Source organism: Oryx dammah, unplaced genomic scaffold (assembly GCF_014754425.2).
Source record: "Oryx dammah isolate SB20612 unplaced genomic scaffold, SCBI_Odam_1.1 HiC_scaffold_29, whole genome shotgun sequence".
Lineage (NCBI taxonomy): Eukaryota > Metazoa > Chordata > Mammalia > Artiodactyla > Bovidae > Oryx > Oryx dammah.
In genome coordinates, this window is record NW_024070213.1 from 4,387,676 (window position 1) to 4,406,443 (window position 18,768).

General features: G+C 59.2%; 1 protein-coding gene across 1 annotated transcript in view; it reads left to right on the forward strand.

The window, feature by feature from the left end:
• The window catches only part of KIAA0930 (KIAA0930 ortholog), a 42,331-nt gene extending 26,309 nt beyond the window's left edge, over positions 1 to 16,022 (forward strand). The window contains exons 2-10 of the mRNA XM_040234560.1: positions 1,787 to 1,938; positions 4,357 to 4,482; positions 4,585 to 4,662; positions 4,947 to 5,048; positions 6,316 to 6,456; positions 6,957 to 7,151; positions 9,820 to 9,982; positions 10,991 to 11,149; positions 11,576 to 16,022. Of these exons, the coding sequence (XP_040090494.1) occupies positions 1,787 to 1,938; positions 4,357 to 4,482; positions 4,585 to 4,662; positions 4,947 to 5,048; positions 6,316 to 6,456; positions 6,957 to 7,151; positions 9,820 to 9,982; positions 10,991 to 11,149; positions 11,576 to 11,616 (1,157 nt within the window). The 3' untranslated portion in view covers positions 11,617 to 16,022. The remainder of the gene's footprint in view (positions 1 to 1,786; positions 1,939 to 4,356; positions 4,483 to 4,584; positions 4,663 to 4,946; positions 5,049 to 6,315; positions 6,457 to 6,956; positions 7,152 to 9,819; positions 9,983 to 10,990; positions 11,150 to 11,575) is intronic.
• Positions 16,023 to 18,768: the final 2,746 nt, after the last annotated feature.

An 18,768-nucleotide genomic window follows, 5' to 3' on the forward strand; every position in this document is an offset into this window, starting at 1 on the left:
CAAGCGCTTTGCATTCATTATCTGGGTCCATCGCATTGCATTTTCCGAGAGCCTGAGTGTGTGCGTGTGTGTGGTCTGACAGGTCTGAGGACTCAGCAGTTTCTAGCTCTGGGATCTTGGGCCCCTTTTTCTGACTCCTGAGAGTCAGTCTCTTCTCTTGTGAAACCAGGCAGCCGCAGCAACAGGCTGTGGGCAAAGTTCAGTGAGACGTCCCGCACGGCTCTGCCTGGCAACTGCAGGAAGAACAGTTGCTGCCCACCTGGTGCCGTGGGTACCACCAGGCTCCTGCTTGCAGAATAAAGAGATGACCCGAGGTGGGGTGTGCTTGAGCCTGAGTGACGTGGATGGTGAACTTGACTCACTGTGGCAGGTGATGGGGTTCGGAGCCCTGACCCACTGCTTGTGGAGACCACAGCAGCTGCCGTAGCCCCCACCCCTGAGGGACCTGGAAGCAGTGGGTGTGGGCAGTCTTGGAGCGTTGAGTCTAGAAGGCCTTCTGCTGGGCTGGGGGCTCAGAAGGAGCTGAGAGTAAACTGTCCTGGGAGAGTTCTTGTTTTGTTAGGAGGAACGCGGCCCACCCCGCTTGATTTTGTGCAGGGGGCTTTAGGGGTGTGAGTTGGGCGCTGCCTGTTGTCACAGTGGTCAGTCCGGGGGTCTCTCCTGGCCTTTGCCCCCGAAGCTGATGGGTGACCTTTGTCTTGATCAGGCTCGCCGGCCTGGGCCCCTGACTGATGAGACCCCCTTCTGTTTTCCTTACGTGGGAGCCAGCCAGGGTGTGGGTGTGGGTGGGCTGCGGACCCCCTGGGCGCAGAGGGTGGGAGCCTGTGTCGGAGAGCTGATGTAAACAGGGCCAGGGTGTTTAGAATTCCAGGGCCTGAGGGCTGAGCCTGCCCCCACCCCGCCCCCCTCCACCCCTGGTGTCCTCCACCTGTGAGGACATGAGCAGCCCCATATCCGCCCCGAGGGTCCCGCCTCCAGGGGTTCCAGAAGACAAATGCGTCGCTCTGAGAGCCAAGGGAAGGAAACCAGCAACAATTCAGTATCTTGGGTTTCTAAGCAGTAGCTCTGCAGCACATCTTGTGGTTTCATCAGGTCTGTCCAGACGCCCACCTTCTTTAGGTCCCGTGGGCCAGTCACATCTGTGGTGTCTGCTTTCACACCCAGGAACCTGGGGATCAGAGAGGTCCCTGGGTTGGCCCGTGGTCACACAGCTAGTGCAGAGCTGGAGCGGAAACTCTCAGCCGTCCTACCGGAGCCTGTGGGCTTTTTCCCTCCTTGCGTGGGAAAGAGGACCATAACGATCTAGGTATCAGGAAGAAATGCTGTTGGTAATAAGAATCAGAGTCAGCCTGACGTGCTGGAAGGCTGCCTGCCTCCTGCCTACAGCTGAGCCACCAGGCAGAGGGGCAGCTGTCCCTTTAAGTCAGATTCCCGGGGTGGGGGTGGGGAGGGAGGTGCCGGCCGGGTGGATCTCCCCTCCTGAGCCCTTGGGGCTCCCAGCCAGACAGCCTGCAGGCTTCCCTTCCCCGCGCGATGCTGCTGATTCATCCTGGGGCTGGAGTCTGCGGTGCTGTGGGGCTCGGGGCCGCGCCGCTGGGTGGAGGGCTCGGGGCCTTCTGGGGAGGTACCCTTGGGCCTCTGCGGGTGCCCCGTGGGGGCTGGGGCATGAGGGGAAGGGGGCTCCTCACATCGCGGAGGTCTGCAGGGGGCAGGGAGGGGGCCAGGGCTCGGCCCAGGTCCCTCACAGGTGCCCCCCCCCCCAATCCCCTCTGGCCTCCTTGTGCAGGGTGCTTCAAGGACGACCGCATCGTCTTCTGGACGTGGATGTTCTCCACCTACTTCATGGAGAAGTGGGCCCCGCGCCAGGACGACATGCTCTTTTACGTGCGCCGGAAGCTGGCGTTCACGGGCAGCGAGGGCGCCCTGGATGGGCGGAAGGTGAGCGCCCCGGGCTCCCCCCGCCCACAGCGGGGTCCGCAGGCTTGTGGGCCGGGGGGCCTGCAGTCCTCCACGCGTTAGGAGGGGAACGCGCTGTTCATTCAGTGCCTGCCAGGTGCCAGGAGCTGGGCGGGGATGGCCACACAGGTGAGCCCAGCAGGCAGCAATGAGTATCGCTACAGTGCCTTGGAGGCGACACATCCAGAGGCTGGGTGGTCTGGCCGGCATCTCATCCTTAGTAAGTAAACAGGAGAGCGAAGATGTTGACCTCGGAGGCTGGGTCCAGCCTGGCCACGGGCAGGTGACCTGGCTTGGTGATGGTGGTGATGGTGGTGATGGTGGTGATGCCTGCCAGCCCCCAAGCCCTCACCTCACCCCCAACAGGGGGCTCAGCTCTCTGCCTCTCCCATCTCCCATGTCTTCCCACAACTGGACAGGACAAGGGCTGTTATCCCCTTTTTACAGAAGAGAGTTTAATCCACTAAATTTCAGTTTGTCGAAACTTTGCATGTCTTTCAGAAGCTTTATTTAGTGTTTTGTAAAATGTTGAAGCAACCTGTATGCCAAACATACAAAGACGATGTTTTCATTTAAACACAAAAGCGCCTCGGGCAGTGGAGACAGGTCTTTGCAGCTTGCCTGCCCCAGCGCTTGTGACCCCGGGCTGGGGCTTGGTGGCCGGGGCTCGGTGGCTGGGGCTCATGCCTTCCCTGCCCTGTGCCTGCTCTTTGAGCCTGATCTTGCAGGACGGGTTTTCTGCAAACAGACAGGCCTGGTGGGTGCCTGCTGCAAAGGAGACATGGTGGCCTGCGTGCCTGCAGCCAAATGGCTGGTCCGGTCGGGGCGCATGACAGGCGGGAAGACCTGGGGGTGGGCCAGGGTGCTCTGATGGCCGTCTGGAGTCTGCAGCGGCTGGCCGTGTGACCGGGTTGTCACTGGGGCCAGTGGACGCCGGGACCCTGAAGTGCATCACGCGGGGCCGACAGTGTGGGTCCCTACAGTGACCAGAAGGCAGGGGAGTGGTCAGCGGAGGCCGCCTGAGTGAGGCGGGTCTTCAAGGAAGGGGAGAGATGGTCCCGGCGGAGGGGCAGGTGGGCCTGACCGTCTGCTGAAGTTTAAGTTGCAGATTTTTTTTTTTGCAAATTCTTGGTGGTTGTTGAAAGGCAGTGTGTTGAGGCAGAGGCCACAGTAAGCACTGCGTGCACCTGAGACGTGGTCGTGCTTTGAATGTTGGTGCCTGGAGAGGCCCCGGCTCTGGTCAGGGTTTTCTTAGCCGATCAGGCCTTGACTGCTCCAGTGAGCAGGCGGGGCTCAGGAGGGGTCAGCTCTGTGGGTTCCCAGAGCGGCTGGGCTCTCTCGGGGAGAGAACCCTGGACTCAGGCCTGAGTGGTTTCGGAGCCGGAGGCCTGAGGCTGTGTGTGAGGTCCCCTGGAGGTTGGGGTGGGGCCGTGTTGACAAGGTCAGTGAGGGGAGCCCGAGTTTGGGAGCGTGTGGCAGTCTAGCTGTGTGCGTGCTGGAACATTCCATCGCACCTCTGCCCTGAGCCCTCTGCAGGCCCTTCTCTCCCAGCACTGGGAGCACAGGATGACTCAACCTTGGCTGGGGCCTCAGGGAGCACTCCCCCGCCCCCCTGCCCCTGGCCTGGCCTGCTGGGACCCACAGGGTGGCCAGTGGCACGTGGAACGATTGGTGCTGTGATGGTGGGAAGAATGGGGTGGCTGGGGACCCACAGAGAGGAGGCGGCGGCGTCTGGCCGGAATGTTGTAGGTCAGAGCGAGGGGATGACGGTGGACAGAGGACATTTGAAGGGAGGGGTGAGCCAGCACACGCACGACAGGCCCCGCCGGGGTGGGTCTGCGGTGTCTGGAAGGCGGCAGGCGGGCCGCGTGGTGGGGGAGACCCCACGGGTCTGGACGGGGCGGGGGAGGAGGGAGATCACACAGCTGCTCCCACGCAGCCTCCCAGCCCGCCTCTGCTGCGAAGAGCAGAAAGGAAAGCCCCTGGCCGGCGCGCTGTGGGCGCTGCTGCAGGGCCTGCGCACTGCGGGCTCTCTGCGGGCTCTCTGCGGCAAGCCCGGCCGCCTCCCGCCCCCTCCTCATCCGGCCGCCTAGCCGGTACCCAGTTGCCGTAGCAACCCGAGGGCCTCCCGCTTGCTCAGCTGCTGTAGAGGGTGGCTAGCTGGACGGGCCGCCTGTGGGCTGGGCCGGGATGCTGGGATCCCCCCGCCCTGCTGGGAGGCCCTAGGGACCACCTCGGTGGGAGGCTGGCTTCTTAATGAACCCCCGGTGTCGTGAAGCCAGAGAACCCAGGAGGGAGATTGGAGCCCACGCCCCTCGTGGGAGGGGCCAGGGAGGAGAGGATGCCCCCCGGGGCGGGGGGTGGGGAGGCCGGGACTCACCTCTGCCCTGGGCCTCGCAGCTGGCTGAGGCCGAGCCCGAGGTGGAGGTGGAGGTGTACCGGCGGGACTCCAAGAAGCTGCCGGGCCTCGGAGACCCGGACATCGACTGGGAGGAGAGCGTCTGCCTGAACCTCATCCTGCAGAAGGTACTGGGCGCCGTGCGCAGGGCTCCTGGCGGTGGGGGCGGGGTGCTCGAAGGCCCCGGGGCACAGCGGAGCCCTGCACTCCCCTGTCCGCATGCCTTATAGCTGGACTACATGGTGACCTGTGCTGTGTGCACGCGAGCTGACGGCGGGGACATCCACATCCACAGGAAGAGGTCCCAGGTGAGCCCGCGGGCGCCCGGGGTCCCCCTCCCGCTGCCCTGCCCCGCGGGGAGGCTGATCCCAGAATTGCCCTGCAGCCCCGGGGGCCTGGGTCCAGCTCAGGAGTCCTGAAGCAGGTCCTGCCTCCCAACGGCTCCTGCCCCAGCGGCTCCTGGGGCCCTGGGACCCTGGGACCCCGGCGATCTGCGCCTTTCGGCACACCCCACCCCAGCGCGTGGCTCCGGTCCGGGTGCAGGGCACGGTGGGGGTTTCACTCAGCCCCCTCCAATCTATTTTTCTTCCAGCAAGTGTTTGCGTCCCCCAGTAAGCACCCCATGGACAGCAAAGGGGAGGAGTCCAAGATCAGCTACCCCAACATCTTCTTCATGATCGACAGCTTCGAGGAGGTGGGGGCTCTGTCTTGGTCTGGCTACCTGTGTCAGGGGATGTGACCCTTCCCCCCTAGTCACCCCCCAGGCCTCACATGCCTTCAGGAAGGAGGTAGGGGCAGGGCTGGGCTCCTGCTCTCCCTGCTGCTTCCTTGACTCAGGGCAAATGAGTTCACCGGGCTCCAAGCCTCAGTGTTCTCATCTGTAAAATGGGCATCAGGGTTGAAAGATCAGAGAGTTCATGCGTGGGAGGAGGCGTCATCAAGTCCTGCAGATCGCTGCCCGGGCAGGAGGGATGGTTATTACCACCCTTGAACCCTAAATGAGACCTCCACACCTGGGATCCTAGGATGCTGTGATGGGTGGGGCACCGGAAGTTACAAAACTGGGGCCCGGGGCAGCTCACTCGACTGGGAAACGCAGGGTGCTGGGAAGCCAGCTGCGCCCCCTGGCGACCCTGCCAGCTCCTGTCCAGGTCTGGGCAGTGGAGCTGTTCCCCCCACCCGCAGTGAGGGCTGGGGTGGGGGTGGGTTAGGGGGATGGGGGGGCCCCTGGAGCACTCATGAAGGGTGGAGCGTGGGCTGCAAGTTGATTCTCGATTTGGTTGGCGTCTTGAGCATCTCAGGTCAGGGAGGTGAGCGCCCTCTCCAGACTCACACAGCTCGTCCACAGCGGAGCTGAGATTGAAGCTGCAGTCTGGACGACCTCAGAGCTCAGCCTGCACACGGCCCCCTGCCTCACGCCATGGGCAGTGACTCTGGCGGGGGCTTACTGTCCAGTCCCTTGCAGGCGGTCGCCCCCGCCGCAGGCAGGCAGGCTGTGCGGCTTCTGAGCTGGTGCCCAGGCACAGGCCCTGACGGCTGCAGCAGGGCTGAGGCGGGTGGGCTGTGCACCCATAGCTGAGGGTATAGAAGACACTCGAAAGCGGGCCAGACAGTCCCTGTGAACTGTTCTACTTCCTGGTGTCCCTCCAGTGGACACTGGGTGGGGGGGGCGCATCCTCTTCCGGTCCCAGAGTCACTTATGACCTCGGCCCCTTGTAGATGCTGCCCCTGCCCACGGGTGGGCTGTCCTTGCTGTGTGGGTCCCCGTGGAGTGGTGGCAGGCCTGGGGGCCTTGGGCAAAAGCCTTCACATCTGTGGCCCAGTGTTCTCACCTGTAAAGGGCCCAAGCAGCCCTCCCTGGGTCAAGGAGCAGGGCGGGGTGGGGCTGGGAGCCGTGCCGGGGGCGGGGGGGCAGCCGACCGGTGCCATCCCCGTGTCCGCTTCGCGCCCCACCTCCCCAGGTGTTCAGCGACATGACCGTGGGGGAAGGGGAGATGGTCTGCGTGGAGCTGGTGGCCAGCGACAAGACCGACACGTTCCAGGGGGTCATCTTTCAGGGCTCCATCCGCTACGAGGCGCTCAAGAAGGTGTATGACAACCGCGTGAGTGCAGGGTGGGCCGGGCCCAGGAGGCCCCCTCTGCCCTCGCCCAGCTCTGGTGTACCTGCCCCGCGCCAGAGCTCCTGCAGCGCTCCCAGTGCCCCTCCTAGGCAGCTGGGGCCTGGGTCACGTGGTGCTTTTCCTGGGAATACCCTCCTGGGACTAGTGGTCCCGGACAGATGGGACTGAGAGGAGAGGAGTCCAGGTGGACAAGTGCCCTCCTGCTGCTGAACACTGCCCCGGGGTGTCCTCTCTGGATCCCGGGGCAGGGGATGGGGAGGCGGCCTTGGTCCCACCATCTAGGGTGTCAGACAGGGTTGGGAGGGTCCCGGCACCGCCCCCGCCTTGTGGGCAAGCCCGGGTCAGCCAGGGCTGGGTCTCCCCAGAGTGGAGCTGGCAGCCCTCAGGGGCTTCTTGAGGGAGGGTCCCCCTGGCTGCTGGAGCCCCCAGGGACCGGGCATCCCCGCCTGCCTGACTCTGCGCCCTCGCCCGCCCTCCCGCAGGTAAGCGTGGCGGCCCGCATGGCCCAGAAGATGTCGTTCGGCTTCTACAAGTACAGCAACATGGAGTTTGTGCGCATGAAGGGGCCCCAGGGCAAGGGCCATGCCGAGATGGCGGTCAGCCGTGTGTCCACAGGTGACACGTCCCCCTGTGGGACCGAAGAGGACTCTAGCCCGGCTTCACCCATGCACGAGCGGGTAAGGCTGCGCAGCTCAGGGAGGGCCTCTGCCCCTCCCTGAGGCCCACCTCCCACCGCCTCCCTGGTCCTTCCTGCCCCCCACCCCTGGTGAGGTAGGTGTCATGGTCCCCACCCTTCTGGGGAGGAGGCCGAGGTTCAGAGACGGCAGGTGACTGGCCCAGGGTCACACAGCAGGTTAGTGCCTGGGCCCTGAGCTGCCACGGTGGCAGGGCTCAGCCAGCGGGGTCCCAGAGCCTGCCTTGGTGGACCTGCTGGGCGAGGGTGGGCACCCGAGCGGCCTTTCCAGGGGGTGAGGTGGGGACAATGATGGATGAGCTCCAGGAGGGTTGGCCGGAGCCTCAAGACCCTGGGGCCCCCCGGCTGGTCTCTACTGGGGCTGCTTGCCAACCAGATGCTGGGCACTGGAACTGCTGGTGGCCGCCGCAGCCGTGGGCGGGTCCGAGCCTTCCTGTCTGCAGAGCTGGGCAGCCCCAGGCCTGCCGGGGTTCCTTGCACTGCCCCCTGCCATGTGGCTCACTCAACAGCACTGAGCCTCTGAGCCCTTTCTAGGCCACTGTCCCTCCCTGAGGCCGGGAAGCTGAGCTCAATGGCAGCCTTATTCCCAGAGCCTCTGGGGTGGTAGGCGGGGTCAGGGCTCAGGCAGAAGAAAATACCCAGCCCGTCAGCTGCGTTGCCCACGTTGGGGGCTCCAGAGGAGACCGGGGGTCTTGAAGGAGGAGTGCGCCCCCCCAGGCGTCTCCAGGAGGGGCTGCGGGGTGGGCCGCAGACCGGGTGCTGTTGCTCTCGTGAGCTGGGACAGGTCTCTCCTCTCTGAGCCTCAGCTTGCTCACCCGGAAATGGGGTGAACACACACCCACCTCCTGAGGTGTTGGGGACTCAGGAGCCAGGGCATCAGGGGCCCCACCAGGGGTGGGGCCGGCTGGGGCATCTGCCTGGAGAAACGGCCCCCGAGCGTGTGGGTCCTGCGTCCCCGCTGGCGTGCCCGCGGTCAGGAAGCCGCGTGCACTCTGCCTTTCACTCTGTAAGCTCACCATCACACGCCCTCCAGGCAGTCAGGTGGCACTTTTCTTTCTCTTGTTATCTCTTTTTTTTTTTCTGCTTTGAGTTTCCTGCAGTGAATGTGTTTTGTAAGCAGAGCAGAAACAACAAACGCTCTCTTTCTGTGATGATGAGTGAGACTTCTGGGCAGAGGCCTCTTTTGTGTTGGGAACAGAGACAGTTTGTCTCTGCAATAAGGAGCCTAATCCCACTTGGTCCTCAGGTGCCCACTGAGGCTAACAAATGTGTGTGTAACAGCCCTTGTGAAGAAGTGGGCTGGGCTCGGGCCAGACAAACCTGGGTGCCAGTTCTGGCCGCGTGCTTGCCGACAGAGAGGCTACTGGACCCGTCCGGACCTTCATCTTCCCATCTGTCAAATGGGGGTGCTGCTCTTTCTCTCCCAGGGTGGCCATGGCGGGTGGAGGAGACAGTGCCTGGGAAAGCCCCTGGCCCACAGCAGCAGGGGGAACCTAGAGTCAAAGGAGGGGCCTGCCAGGGTCCTCCCAGCACTGCTCAGGCACCCCCGCCTCTGTCCTCGCTACCGCTTGCGCCCCCCTTTCCCAGAGGCGTCGTTTGTAACCAGCGCATGACAAATGGAGACTGTGTATTGTGGTTTCTGGTGTTTGTTTTTCTATCTTCTAAAAACCTTCCCCGGCTTGTGGGAGGACCGTCCGGAGCCCAGCGGCCGCCGGGACTCTGGTGGACGTCGGAGCCGTGACGAGGAGGCTGACGGGGCTCCTGAAGTTTCAGTCCCAGCTCGCCTTGTTCCTCAGACTCTTGTTTGCATGGGGAGGAGGGAGGAGATGGGCCACGTTCCCTCTGCCTGGAACGCCCTTCCCCCCCTTCTTCACCTAGCGAACTCCTACTCGCCCTTCAAGACCCAGCTCGAGCGGCGTCTCCTCCGGGAAGCCTTTCGTGATTTCCCAGGCTGTTGATTCCTTTTGCCTCTGTGCTCACCTGTATCTTGTGCTTCCTTTTTTTTTTTTCTGTCTTTAACAACCAACATGCAGTCTGTGGTTGTCAACTTTTGGGTCTCTCGCCCCCGCTGGAAGACTGTGAGCCCCTTGAGGGCAGGGACCCCAGTCATGTGCTCCCCTGAGTAGGTGTGGAGAATGGTTGGTGATGGGCAGTGTGGTTAGAAGAGAGGAGAGCGGGAGATGGAGGGGTGGATTGTTTGACCACTGCACTTCTGTGGAAGGACGCTGGGGGAGAGAGGGGACAGGGGATAAAAGCCAGGAGAAGAAATTAAAGGAAAGAGCATGGCCTTAGGGGCAGAAGCCCTGGGGTGCAGCCCCAGCGTGGGCACCGTCTGCTGGGTGACCTTGGCCCCGCCAGGGTGGCTGTCCTGCCTCAGCCGGTTCTCACGTCGAGGGTGGTCGGGAAGGTTCGGTAGATTTGGCGTCTAGAGGGTGCTCGACCCACGTCAGCAGCCAGGCTTGCTCTGTGCTCGGATGACCCCTGGCCAGTGGTTGAGGCCCCAGGAGGGCAGCCGGGTTCTTCCCAGGGTGGAGCTGGTGGCCAGCGCCCACCGAGCCCCAGGCCAGCCACACTTTGTGGGCGAGAGACGGGTGGGCGCCGGGCCCCCCCAGGTCGGCGGGCCGCCCTGGTGACATGCTCCTTGTTCCCAGGTGACCTCCTTCAGCACACCCCCAACCCCTGAGCGGAACAACCGGCCTGCCTTCTTCTCCCCATCCCTCAAGAGGAAGGGGCCCCGGAACCGGATTGCAGAGATGAAGAAGTCTCACTCGGCCAACGACAGCGAGGAATTCTTCCGGGAAGACGACGGGGGAGGTGACCCTGCTGCTCCCCCCTGCCCCCCGGACCCCCGGGGCCTCCTCACTCCCTTCTGCACATTCAGAGAGCCAGGGGAGCGTGTGCCAGCCCGTCCTGTGCGGGGGTGGAGCTGTGGACAGATAGCAGATGGCCACCGAGGGGAACCCCCAGCCCCGGCTCAGCGTGGCCGGCACTTGGCACCTGATTTCAGGGGCTGCAAGGGGAGGGCTCTGGGCACGAGCGTGTGCTGTTCCCTCCCTCTGTGAGGTGCCCTGCGGCCCTGCCGCCTCCAGTGGGGTGTCCCTCGGGGCTCACCTGCCCTCCTCCCCGAGCCCGGGCCCGTCTGTCCAGCGGCCTCCTGGGCATCTCCACCAGGCGTCTCTGCGGTCCTTGATCGCATCCGCTCGGTCCTCAGGCCTCCCTGCTCCCCTCTCTGCCCCGCGTGGGCCCTGCCGTGGGAGCGGTAAGGGCAGGGCTGTGTTTATCAGAGGGGTGGCAGGAGGCCGTTGGAAGAGCTTAGAGGGTCCTGATCGGCAGGACCGAGGCAGAGGGCCTGCTGGAAGAGACCCTGGCTGGGGCCACAGACCCCAGCCTGGGCCTTGAGCTGCTCTCGAGTGGGCTTGGGCAGCACCGCCCTCCTGGGCTCCTTCCAGACCAGCGGGAAAGCATCCATAGCGCCCACCTGCCTCCCCGGGCAGCCCACCAGCTGGGTGATGGTGCTAGGTCACCCCAGCTGTACCCCCCGTGCCCCTCCGGGGAGAGGACTGGAGCGGGGCAGCCACAGGGTCCTGCACAGTGACAGGCCCGGGCCCACAGGGGAGGCGCTCCAGGACCGGAGTGGGGGCATCAGGGAGAGCCCCGACGGGGGGACCAGGCTGGAAGGCAGAGGTGGCTGGGCACCACAGCAGGGCAGTCAGGAGGAGGGTCAGTCGGGTCGGAGGTCGAGCTGGGCCGGGGAGGGGTCACCTGGGTAGGAGTCATGCTCCGCTCCCGCGGCCCAGGCCTGATGTGCCGTCTCCGCTGCAGCCGACCTGCACAACGCCACCAACCTGCGGTCTCGCTCCCTGTCGGGCACGGGGCGCTCCCTGGTCGGGTCCTGGCTGAAGCTGAACAGGGCAGACGGGAACTTCCTTCTCTATGCACACCTAACCTACGTCACTTTGCCGCTGCATCGGATTTTAACAGGTAACTCTGACTTTGGGGTGGGACCTCTGGGGGAACCATGGCCCCTAAAAGGTACTCCTGTGGGCAGTGCTCAGGTGCCCATGCCTGCCCCCAGAGGGGCTTCAGACCCTCAGCACGCGCATGCTACTCGAAGGGCAGGTGGAGCTCGTGCTGGAGGGCCCGCGGGGCCGTGGCTCCGGAGTCAGGCTGCCTGTGTGAGCCCCGAGCCCCGAGCCCTTGCCCCGTGGTGCAGCCGCCCCAGGCGCGCTCGTTGCCGGTTCCTGTCCAGAAGGAGGGCGAGCCCAGTCCCGCGGGTCCCCGAGGGCTGGAAGAGCGCCTTGGGGGCTTCCCTCACAGATGGAGCACCGGGACGGCCCCCGTGCTCCTCCGCGAGCACAGGAGGGTCACCCTGCCCTGTCTCCTCCACGCCCCCTCCTGCCGCCCTAGACATCCTGGAAGTTCGGCAGAAGCCCATCCTGATGACCTAGCCGTGTGCGGAGCCCGCGCGGAGCCCCCAGCCCTGCCCAGTCCTGGGGTACTGCTAAGTGCCTACCTGCCCACCGCCACTGGGGTCCTGCGGGACCGCCCAGCACCGGAGCCGGGGCCAGGCGGGGCCGCTCGCCTCCCGGGGCCAGGGCCGGCCCCACGAACACCAGCCCAAACTGAAGTGCCTCCTCCTCGTCCCCGCTGGCCCTGCTCCGGCCCCCGCGCCCGCCCACCCACCACCCTCAGCCTGTCTCTGGGGGGATCCTCTGCACCCCGAGGAGCAGACCCGCCAGTAGGCCGCAAGAGAGCGAGGGAGCGGCCAGCGGCCAGCCCGTGGACCCGACGCTCACCTCCCAGCAGACAGCAGGGAGACCACCTGGCTGGAGCCGCGCCACGTGTCCAGCGCTCAAGGAAAACTGGTTTAAGATGTGGTGATGCTGATCCAAGGAGTCAGTCCCGATCGTCTGTCCTCCCGGCTTCCCCGCGGTCGTCTTTAGATGGGTTTCCACAGGGAGCACGGCCGTCTGCTGGCTCTGCCCTGGGCTGGGAATACCTCACCCCGTGCCCGGCTCAAGACCGGCCCTCGTCCCGCCAGAATGGCCTTTGCTTCCAGCCAAAGAGCATCACCCACATACACACACCTCCAACCTGGAGACGACCTGTCTGCACCTCGGCTGGCGTGACCCGCAGGATTGGGGTCTTGAGGGCAGGAGGGAGGGGTCGTACCCAGACAGGAGAAGGGTGGGGTCTCCCGCCGGAAGGGTGGATGATGCGCCGTGGGGTGACGTCCTCCCAGAAAGGTTCCAGGCTGAGCCTCCGTCCTCTGGGGCCAGGGCAGGGGCTGGAGCGTCTCGTCTTCCCTGCTTTCCTGGAGCTCATTTTCTTTGACTGGGTGTGCCGGTCCCACCTCTCAGGCCAGTCACTGAGGCAAAGAGGCATTGGCTTCCCCGTGGCCCGGGGCTGGTCAGGCCTCCTTCCAGCTTGGATGGAAGGTTTCCATCTGCGGGGACACACCGTGCTCCTCTCAGAACCACCACGAGCCTCCCTGGGAGTAGAAACGTCACTCTTGCTGTTTCCCACAGGATAAGCTGTCAGCTGGGTCTCTGCTGCTCTGTGCGCACCCTCAGGGGTATCGGAAGGGTCCCTGGTGTGTGGTTAGTGAACCCCTGTGGGAGGAGAGGGGAAGGAGGAGGGGCTCATGTTCCCGTCCATTTCTGTCCTTTGCGCTCCAGGGGTTTGCTTCGAGCTCCGGGAAACGGGGGACTCCTTTGGGGCTTCTCCAGATTTTGTATGCTGTTATTAAAAGCGAGCTACTGCATTTCATTCTGCCTCAGTTTGCCCACCTGTGAATGGGGCTGATACCACCTACCTCACTGAAGTCTCCAGGGTTCCAGCGCACGAGCAGGTCAGGATGAGATGGCCAGTCATTCCGCATAGCTCAGCTCAGGTGTTGGGGCATAGGAATGCTTTCCTCCCCCTCCCCACCCATCCCAACCCTGTCACCCGGGCCAAGAAGGCTAGCAGTGGGGTCAGGGCGAACATTCTCGCCTCCTCTGACAGTGCCCAGCTCACCCATGTTCGGCTGCATCTCAGCTCCTCGCACGGTTTGACCATCTGATGTGCCAAAGCTGCGTCTTCCAGCCCCAGAGCGCTGGAGCAGAGCTTCAGGGAGCCGGGAACCTGGCCATGATCCTGAGACGGGGATTGAGTGTTCCCTGGGCTCCTTTCCTTCCTGGTTTTCTGGGATCTGAAGGCTCTGGGCCCCGACCTTGGGAGAAATGCAGTCCTGACTCATCTCCCGGGGGTGAGGTCGTTCAGCACACGTGCAAGTGCAGGGCCCTCCTTGTTGGCGGTGAGGAGCCGGAGGAGGGGCCTCCCACTGGGGCCAGGAATAGGCTTCCCTGTTAAGACACCTCGTAGGGTAACTGAGGGCCAACTGCAGGAAGGTTGTATGCGTGCTTTGCAGATCTTAGAAATGAGGGCCAGGGGATAGCTATCACACCTCACTCGTAAAGCACATGAACAGACGCATAGCATGGTTTGGCTATTTCATACCCACCGTTGAGGAGTCCCTGGCATATGCAGGCACTATGCTAGACATTTAGGTACCATCATCACCCCCGTCTTAGAGACGAGGAGGCAGCCACAGAGAGGCTAGGTGAGCTGCCCGAGACTGGACAGCGAGCCGGACGACAGGAGCACAGCCCAGGCGTCCAGCCCCAGTGGACACAGATCTGCCGCCCCAGGACAGACACAGGAGCTGAGCTTTCTCGGTCTTAAACCCTCCCCGGGGTACTTCTGACACTTGATCTAAACAAGCGTAGAGGCGTTTGGTCACTAGGCAGTAAGCCGTTCTTCTGAGTTTTGCTTTTTTCAGTCCCAAGTGACTTCAGTAACAGAGTCACAGAGAGGCATGTGACAGCTGGAACCGGGCCTCCAACGTCCTGGGGCATCTAGGTGTGGCCACGCCTCACGTCCTGTAAGGCCATCTTTCATTTTCCAGGAACATGCCTGACTTATGTAACATGGAGGCGGCCAGAGAGTGTGGGAACTGGAATTCAAGTCCGGGGTTCCTTTGAAGAAGCCTGTAACCTTTAAGCTTTTGAAGGACATTAGTAAGGAAGTTCCCTTCTTTCCAGTGAAACGTCTTGGTCCTACAGTCCGGCCAGCCCCTGTGATCCCTGTTTGCATCTCCCAGCGCCTGAGGGTTCAGGCTGCGTTTAGTCTCCATCCCAATGTCTGATAGGAGCAATTCTCAGTTGTCTGTGAAAACAACTGAGCCTTGTTACTTCAAAAGAATATTATTTAAAACAAATATCATTTAAAACATTAGGTAACAGAGAAGTTGTCAAAGACAAGCAAAGTATTCTATAGCCAGTCAACTTGGAGATAGTGTGGGTTTTCTGGTGAGTCAGAGCCTTGCTAACATTTGGGCTTTTCAAGGACTGTGAGCAAAGCGTCAGAAATCAACTAGGTTTCTACCAAAGATGCTAATGACAGAAAGGCATGTTCCTGACGTGATCTTGTTTTTTTTTTTTTCAAAGAATCTAGCTAGAATCAAACCAGGATTTCTTTTTGCTATTTTAATCACATAAACTAGTCAGTAAACATTTTGGAAGAATCATGTGAAAACATCACTTTTTTTCTGTTAAAAGACATTCCAGAGGAAGTCCCTATGCAGTTACTATTGTCTAATGACCAACATTTGAAAAACATATTTGCCATTATCATAATACAGGCATTTTAAGTTGCTGGCCAAATTTTTAAGATTTACAGATAAAACTGTCAACTGACACCATGGTAGTAGATTCCGCTCTGATAATTCTGTGCAGTTTTCCAGTGTAGCTGGAATTTAGTTTCAAAAGCCAAGTGTCTTTTGACAGTTCATGGATTATTCCTGTTCAGGCCTTTTCTCTCCTGAGTATCAGAAAGCAGAGCTGTTTCTCTTTGAAAGGTATCCGCCCTAGTGGGACAGACTCCAGCAGGGATGCGATGCTGGCCCAGGTCGGGCCCCAGAGCCGGGGTGAAGCAGCGTCTGGGGGCATCAGCCGTCCTTTGGACAGGGCTCCTCTCCGGCCAGAGTCCCGCCCCATCCTCCCAGGAGCTGGGTGCTGGGGGCACCGTGGCTTCTTTCCCTTGTCCCTGCTCACGGACTGACTGGGCGCTGACATGGCCATGGATAGAAAGGAGCCCTGCAGCCCTTCCTTCGTCTGAGCCCCGGGGTACCGCATGGAAGCCGGGTCCCTTGAACACCAGGTGGCCCGGGGTTGGGTTCAGAGTCCATGGCTGGCAGAGCCTCGGGAGCGGAGGCGGCCGGCCTCGTGCAGGCATTTGTGTTTACAGTTTGCTACCCTGCCCGAGGCAGGCGGGCATCTTTGCGGCTGCGGCTCCAGCCCTGAGCTCAGCAGGTCAAAACCCACAGGGATGCTCCAGCTCGGCTGCGGGCATCCAGTCTCTCATTTCCCCACTTCCTGAAGGTTGGGCGATTTAGGTGTAAATAGTAATCTTTTATGGTCTCCAAACGGATTCTATGTGTGACGATATGTAAACCTGCAAAGAAAACCTGTGGAGGTTTTTCACGACTTTGAGGCTCAATTAAAATGATTTCTACAAAGTCTATTTTAGCAGAAACACGACGGCATACTTTGACTGTATTAGGATCTGTTGGTGATATTTCCATAAGCACTGTCAACGGCTTCGGGATTAACCATCTTCCACACACAATAGGAATAATTTCTAAGCAGTAATTGTCGTTGGCTGTTAGCTGTGCTTTATGACTTTGCATTTCTTTTGAAAGTTGATTTGCATGTTGGGGTATTATTTATTTCTTCTCTATTGAATCTGTACCATTATTTTTTTCTCTAATGGGTGTTTCGGATTAAATACGGATACTACTTCAATGTGTTAACTTGCTGATTGAATCTTTTTTCCCCCCCGAGATGTCTTAACCTTTGGAGCTTTCATACAAGTTACTCTACTGAATGACAAGGCACGCCCCAGCTTTGGCAGGCCTGGGAGTTGGCAGAGAGGTCTGGAGGCCAGCAGCTGGAATGTGCTCAGATGCTGTATTTGCAGAATGAAATCACAGATATGCTTTAGGTTCGGCTTTCGGCCCCTATAAAGCAGTATATACCCTTTCAGCTATAAAATTTCCCAAGCTTTTGCTAGAGAACCTCTTAAAAGGCCCTAAGAGACGTGGGAAAAAGACTAGAGTAAAAGTCAGGAGTCCCAGGTTCAAGTGCTGGCAGGCTCCCAACAAGCTACTGGTCTGGAAGGTGGTTTTTGGACTGTGGCTCTCTGTTGCCTCGTAGCTGTCAGGTAGACACTGAGAATGTTCACAGCCCCCACAGGCCAACTCCACCAGCGCCGCCACCTGTAGGTTCTGTGGAAGGAAACTGCTCAGGCAGCGGGCTCTTTCTTTCCACGGTTAGGTGATCTCTGATGTCATGAGGTCATGGGCAAAAGGCCTAAGACACCACAGAAAGTGACAACAAAAGGTGGGGGTGGGGGCAGTTGGGAGGAACACAATCAGGAAATAGGGTCATCACTTCAAATGACATCTCCTAGAAAGTCACTGCATTAGAAACACAAGCCAGGATCCTCAGAACTGGTGTCACCAAGGGCAGCCTGTACCTAGGAAGATGTGCAGACGGTGCTTAAAGAGGAGGCAGTTTAGTGGGTAGGAGAGGACTTCCTCTTCAGCCAGTCAGCCTTTCTTGTTGACTTTATTGAGAAAGTCTCTACCTTGGAAGCTGCCTGTGGTAGCTGCACCCCTACTAACTGCCTGCTCTCGAAGGCTACCTGTCTCCATTCTCTCACTCTGACATAGATGCGCTTTAGGAACCACTGTCATGCCCTAGCTTAGAAAAGAAAAATGTTGACTGGAAGGGAAAACCTTGGGGAATTTTCTGCCGGGAGGAGGGGTAAATGTATAATCATGCATACAGTACCACGGTTCATTGTATATATACAATATGTTGAATGTGTAAACACCCTGTACTCTACGCTCGATTGTTAAAATGACAGGACAGTTGGAAAACTTCTATGAGGAAGGAAAATATTTGTTTTGGGGATGATCAGACAGAAGATGTCTTTTCCTTTGCTTACAGCTTTATTCAGTTCTCTCCTGACTTGGCCTCCACGTAAGCCAAAAGGCTTAAGAAGACACTTTTTTCCTGTTTGTGGGTTAAGGAACCTGATTTTAATAAAACAATGAGACTGCTCCATTTGAAGCATCATGGTTTTTAGTAAACTAGTGATTATATATTTTTTAAATTAATTTTTATTGGAGTATACTTGCTTTACAATGTTGTATTTCTGCTGTAAAGAGAATCAGTTAACACGTGTACACATTTCCACTCTTTATAGATTTTCTTTCCCATTTAGGTGACCTGTGCTAAACAGTAGGTTCTCTTAGTTCCCTATTTTATACGTTGATTATATTTTCAATAAACCACTTTGTTAAAGAGATTTTAGACAGTTTCAGAAACCAGTGAAGCTTGGTCCTTTAACGGGCACGCACATACCTTCAAGACACACTGCAGGGAGCCCCATGTGGCTGTTCCGCCAACAGGCTCCATCTCCTTGGGGTTTTCTGAACTGTGAAGAACCGCCACCTACCTTCCCAGGTGCAGTGAAGCTGGACTGAGACATGTACAAAGGCTGGTGTAGTTCCAGGCAGCTATGATGATCATTGTACCAAAAGGGCATTTTATAGGTTATCTTGAAACAAGAGTCATAAAGGAACACAGATGTAGCCCACTGGTCCTCAAATTTGACATGAGTCCGAAACAGCTGTTAAAATCCAGACGGCTGGTGATAAAATGTTCTGGAATTATTGCTAACAGTGGTGATGGGTGTGCAGCTCGGTGCATAGACTAGAAACAGCTGGGCTGTATACATTAAAAAGGAGAATTCTATAGTATGCGAACGACATCAGCCTCTGCTTCGGCAGGTGCAGGGTGGGCCCCCAAGCGTGATTCCGTCAGGGCCCTGGGTGTTGGTGTTGGTGTTGCTGCCGCTGCCCTCAGGACCACCCTGCAGAACCACTGCCCCAGCCCGGCCATTCAGCTGAGCACCGGAAGCAGGGCCAGCGTGGCTGCAGCACACTCTTCCTTTCTAGACAGTACCTGCACTCAGCGTCTTTAGTAGTTTCCACGACATGTTGCCAGCGCAAGAAAACCATTTTGATGGATAACTTAGTCTTTGTAATAGTTTTCTTTAACAGAGACACCTCTTATAAATAAGCTAAGTGAATAACTCAGAACTATATTTTAAAAATATGAACCTTACTCTAAATTAGTTTACTGTGTTAATGCCTTAGTAGTGATTTCCTAAATCACCAAAAACAAGGTTACATAGACGCAAAATACATTTTTTTCCTCGATCATTTTGATCCTTAAGTTTCACAGTGTCCTCCTGGACACAGATTCCCAACTCCACTTACTTGCTGGAAGAAACCTCGCCTGCCCAAACTAGTTTCTTTGGAAAGTGCCCTCAGGAGCCCACGTCTGGGTTTGCTACAAGCACTAAGCAAGAATACATTAAAAGCTCCTAGCACAATGCTTCTCACAATAGCCAATGAAGGGCCTGCTATTCCCAGTCTAACCTGTAAAAACAGGGACCCAACAGAAAGTCTTGAATGGCCTGGAATG